The 5,164-nt window shown below is 31.4% G+C and overlaps 1 protein-coding gene across 2 annotated transcripts; it reads right to left on the minus strand.

Annotated features, from left to right (window-relative positions):
* Positions 1-424: 424 nt before the first annotated feature.
* LOC116126903 (calcineurin subunit B-like) lies at positions 425-3,802 on the minus strand. 2 transcript variants are annotated; one of them, XM_031412581.1, is made up of 6 exons: positions 3,624-3,802; positions 3,312-3,436; positions 2,371-2,467; positions 2,134-2,243; positions 1,705-1,779; positions 425-914 (listed from the first exon to the last, which is right to left on the minus strand). In XM_031412581.1, the coding sequence occupies exons 1-6, from the start codon at positions 3,625-3,627 to the stop codon at positions 864-866; spliced, it is 462 nt and encodes a 153-aa protein (XP_031268441.1). In that variant the 5' UTR covers positions 3,628-3,802; the 3' UTR covers positions 425-863. The 2 variants fall into 2 exon arrangements, with proteins under 2 accessions (XP_031268441.1, XP_031268440.1); XM_031412580.1 differs by having other exon boundaries at positions 3,558-3,801.
* Between the last annotated feature and the right edge of the window lie 1,362 nt (positions 3,803-5,164).

A 5,164-nucleotide genomic window follows, 5' to 3' on the forward strand; every position in this document is an offset into this window, starting at 1 on the left:
ATTCTGGCCCATAGAAGAAACTACCCAGGCAACATTACCAGGTCAATATCTCGATCATTGTTGACCGACTGGAGGATTAGATCTAACCTGGTAGCTTTACCGAGCCAGTAAGAAGTATGATCCTTTTAAGATTCCTCTTCCAGTTTCCACAGTACTTGAGCCATTATTGCTCTTCCATTTATTTGCACATCTCATTTCCATATACTCTATTATTGACCATTGTCAATCTAGATCCAACAGCCAAAAATAAATAAATAAATGAATTACATAAAATAAAGTAACCCAAAATGATTTTTCAAGCAGCTAGTTCTAACTCCTGATCCATGTGATAAGGCAAAGGCAGAACTTGAAAACAATCAGTTTGAAACTCAGTACTCTTAACCTTGAAAACCTTTAAAAATTAGAAAGAGCAATTGGGATTTAATTTGGGGAATAATTATACATTTCTTAAGAGAATCTTAAATTGTATTGTCATCCAATATTGACTCGATACACATTGTTTGAAACCATTTTACAGAAAGAAACAAGCGACGGATTTATGAAGGAGGAAAAGCGCAGAACAAGGGCAAATTAGATGAACTCACCTAGTTCTCTTCGATTGATCTGTAATGAGATCTGTGAGGAACTTTAAATTATAAACACATTCGGGAATTTAACTGAGGGAGATGACAAATAGCAATTACACCAGATTTTTATAGTCTAATTGAGAAGTTAGGTACCGTACAACAAACATGCCCAACGATTTAAGCAGCAGCAGATTGCTCTAATGCGCCCCAGAAGAATTCAAACCTTGAGCTTCAACAACGGAACAAATTTTACAAACACTTTTGGCATTGTATCGTTAAACGAGTGCAGGTCTTATTTTAGTCCACCAGAACCTCAACTTCCATCTTCAAATCTGAGTTTCCAAGTATCTGCATGCATTGCGGGGCAAATTTTCATTTATTCCATATGCACTGAAATATGGAAGTACAATAATGTCGTGAAAGTTATGATATTACGAGGATGTTTCCCAAAAACACTTTGTATATGACTCATGAATGCTGGTTTTCCTTAAAGGCCTGTTCCCTAGTGCAGATAACCTGTTTGCTTACATTAAGATGATATTAATTAGAACAACTTCACACAGTGTTCATGAACTTAATGAGGCCTTAAGATTCAGGAAAATCACAAGATTTCTCCATCACATTTCTTCATCAACAGTCAACATAATCACATCCCGTAACTTACACTAACTTCCATAGTTTTATGTATATCAATGTCAAATACCATTCACGGTAATGTGGTTTTAAAGTTTGCATTTCTAGAACAAGCCAAAGATACAAATGCTTCTTTACTTCACCATCAAAATTCCTGACTCAGATAACTAGACAAACTCTTGATGAACACTAGCCCAAAGGGCAGGAAGACATTATATGAAACTCAAAAGCATGTCTTAGAATTAATAAAAATAAAAATAAAAAATAGAAGGAAATTTTTGTATGAGTTTGTTCCTACAAGAGGATTTTATTGATAGAAAAAAGTGTATAGGAAAAGAAAATGAAAACCCAGGTAACGAAGAGTACATAAGCGAGCCAAAAAGAAAATGATAACATTCTAGAAATCATGTTACTCTCTGTACAAATCCTAATAAAAAAATAAAGGAAAATTAAACCATCTATGCTGCAAGCATGTCAAAGTAGTTGCAATTAAATGTCATAGTACCTTAACAAAGTCCGATAAAACTATTAAGGAATCCTTTGTGTAGCTTGCTTCCTCAAGAACACGCGTCAGAACTTGCTGCACAAAACACAAATGCACATCTACTTCAAGGCATAACTCTGATTTAGCCTCAACAATCATGCTACTTGGTCATCATGAGTTAGATATAAGAGGGAGGCTGTTATAATGTCACTCAGGCAGAATTCAAAATCTTAGCATAAAAAGGTGCTACCAATAGATGAGTTAAACATTGCCTAATTAGATACTAAAACCATGAATATATAGTCTTCTATAATTGAAGATCTGAAATAATGAAATCCTCCACAAACTAAACCTCATGCAACTATATCACTCTACAGAATCACAGAAACTTTTAAAATCATAAACTTCGGTAAGTAACTGAAAGTGCAAAGAAGATTGAGAATAACCAACCTCTCTTTGTTGCTCGGATATAAAATTTCCAGTCAAATCACGCAAAACATCCAGCATATCATTAAATGTAACTTTCCCATTTCCATCTGAATCATACACCTTGAATATAACTACAATATAAGCAAACACCAAAAATGAACGAAAAATTAATGGTTATGCGAAAAAAAAAAAATGATAATAATAATAATCTAAATCTTATTAACTTAACCAAAAACTGAATCATAAATAAACCCTTACATTCAATTTTCTGTTGCAAACTCGCACGTGGACTGAATGCAGACAAAAATGCCACAAAATCCTTAAAATTCAATCCATCTAGCATCCTCAACAACCTCTGATCATCCAATTAACACAAACTAACAATAAATCCATCATTTCAAAAAAAAAAAAAAAATACAAATACAATTAACGTGTGCATTTTCACACATTAAAATATGCCTTAAATCAATTGTTTTTATGTTCTTATCTGTTTGGTTTAAAACTAAAAATAATTTACAAAAGCTAAGATATAATCCAACCTCTAAATTGCATCTCAGTTCTTCTAATCTCTAAAAATGCATTCAAAACACTGTCCAGACTCAAAAAATATAGCACCAGATTTACACTAATAACTAAAATTACATCTGAAAACTATTTTTTACAAATATTACAACTTCCACAAATTTTTTATCAGATTTTTTTTGAAGGGAAAAATATAAACACGCACAAACATAATTCACTTAATTAGAAGAAGTGGACTGAATGCAGACAAAAACGCCACAAATTCCTTGAATCAATCCGTCTACCATCCTCAACAACCTCTGATTATTCAAATAACAAAAACTACTAATAAATTCATCATTTCTCACAAACAATACACATATTCTCACATACACATAAATACATGAAGAGAAATCTTAAAATAAGCCCTAAAATTTCACTTGTTTTGATGCTCTTTATCTGTTTTGTTTATGAACTTATACTAATTTCCAAAAACTAACATATAATCCAAACTCTAAACCGTATCTCAGTTCTTCTAATCTCTAAAAATGCATTCAATTTAATATTCAAACACTGTTTTAGACTCGAAAAATATAGCACTATATCTACAGTAATACCTAAAATTATTAATTATATATGAAAACTATTTTTCACAAATATTACAACCTCCATAAAATTTATAACTTCAGCGTACATACAAGAGAGAGAGGATTGACGGCGAATTCAGGAACGTTGAGGAACTCTTCACCAGAGATAAAACCGCCATTACTGCGATCCAGCTGGCAAAACCTCTGGTACAACGACACAATCTCCTGCTGCGAAACTGATCAAAGAAACGTTCATAAAAAAAAATCAGTCGAAAAATCAAAATTCAAAACCAACGGCTCGTGAAGAAACAAACAACTGAATTAATTAAGAGTTCAAGATTGATTATTAATTGTTACACGTGTTGTTGCAGTGGCTTTGGACTTCTTCGATGTCGTATTGAGTGAGCATGGAGGAGGTGTTACCCATTGCGTGGCGGCCGGAGGGAGGGGGAGGAATCGACTGCAACGAGACGTCGGGGAGTTTTTACTGAGGATTTGGATGAGAAAGTTTGTTCATTGACACGACCGAGGTTGTCTAGTTAGGCGAAAGAGGTTTTGAGTTTTTGGGGGGCGAGTGCCAGACTGCCAGTGTACGGAATATTTCGGAGGGTTCTGTTTGGATGCTTGGTTATATTACTCCGACTTAGAATAAGAATTGTCAACTCCACGTCAAAAACTACATGGCGGATAGAAATCATTTGTTTTTTAATGAACTTTTAATAATTTTTTACATTTTTATTTTAGGGTAACATAGAACTTATAAATAAATAAATAAAATGAGACTATCAACCAAAATTCCCATGAAGACGGTCATCTGCGTGTCTTATAATGATATAATTATGATTTTACGATAAATTTAAAAGAGAGTGATCAAGATCACAATTAAACGATAAAATCGTAATTCGTGTGATACCTCTTGAATATAAATAAGACATCGAAAGTAACCCTAAATTAAATATATTTGTTACCACATTATTGAATATCTACCTACTAAAATCCAATACATTTAATAAACTATAAATTGACTCAAACATCATAGGCCAACAAATATCCTTTTATCCCACGCTTGTTTGTTCATATTTGCAAGTATCAAAAGCTTATTTTCTCAACGATGAGACTTCGGGTTCGTTTGATTCATTATTCTGATAGGTTTTAGAATAATATTTTGAAAAAAGTTAAATTAGGCGGGTATTACAATGTAGGATTTAGAAATTAACAAAAAAATCAATTTTGTTTGTTTATTTACTAAATACCCCTATAATAAAATATTAAAAGTTAACAAAAACACCTTAACTCACTCATTAAATACGAACAACAGACCACCACCACTGAAGGGTGGCTGGAGTGTTTTTGCAATTTCTAAAAAAAAATATTTGGGAGTGTTTAGTTAAATTAATAAATTTAAGAGGTTTAAAATAAATTAAAAAATATAGAATAATATTTTAGGAATAATGACATTTTACTATTTAACTTTTTTGGGAATATTAATAATAGTATTCTCAAAAGCGAAACAAACGAAGCCTTTATCTTTTGGGTTTATATCCACTATCATCTCCAACCTTAAAATCCAAGGTTTGAGTTAAATCATTCTAACACAAATACAATTGATTGACGCTCCTAAAAATTGAAATTAATAAATATGATATCTTTAATTAAAAATATAAATTTTTAGATAAAATTAATATAACAATTATTCATATCACATTTTTTTTATAACAACGATAATGATGATATGATAAAACATGATGTTTAAAAAAAAAAAAAATACATCCTCGTTATAATTTATAAAATTATACTTATACATACCCTAAAGATTTAATAATATTTACCAATTAAAGAAAAATATACTTAAGAGTAAAGAAAAATATACCTAAACATATAAATTATTAATTAAAAATGACTTATTTTCAGGTGTGGATAGGCTATTCCTGCAGCCAAACATCACTCAAATACATTTTAGAAGC

This window comes from Pistacia vera, unplaced genomic scaffold (genome assembly GCF_008641045.1).
Source record: "Pistacia vera cultivar Batoury unplaced genomic scaffold, PisVer_v2 Contig1851, whole genome shotgun sequence".
NCBI classification, from domain to species: Eukaryota; Viridiplantae; Streptophyta; class Magnoliopsida; order Sapindales; family Anacardiaceae; genus Pistacia; species Pistacia vera.

Excerpts from the sequence above, each read along its gene's own strand:
- LOC116126903 (XM_031412580.1), bottom strand. The coding sequence starts at position 3,627 with ATGGGTAACACCTCCTCCATGCTCACTCAATACGACATCGAAGAAGTC. Across the intron at positions 3,437-3,557 it reads AAGCCACTGCAACAACACGT|TTTCGCAGCAGGAGATTGTG; the intron begins GTAACAATTAAT and ends TTCTTTGATCAG. Across the intron at positions 2,468-3,311 it reads CCGTCAATCCTCTCTCTCTT|AGGTTGTTGAGGATGCTAGA; the intron begins GTATGTACGCTG and ends TTGGATGATCAG.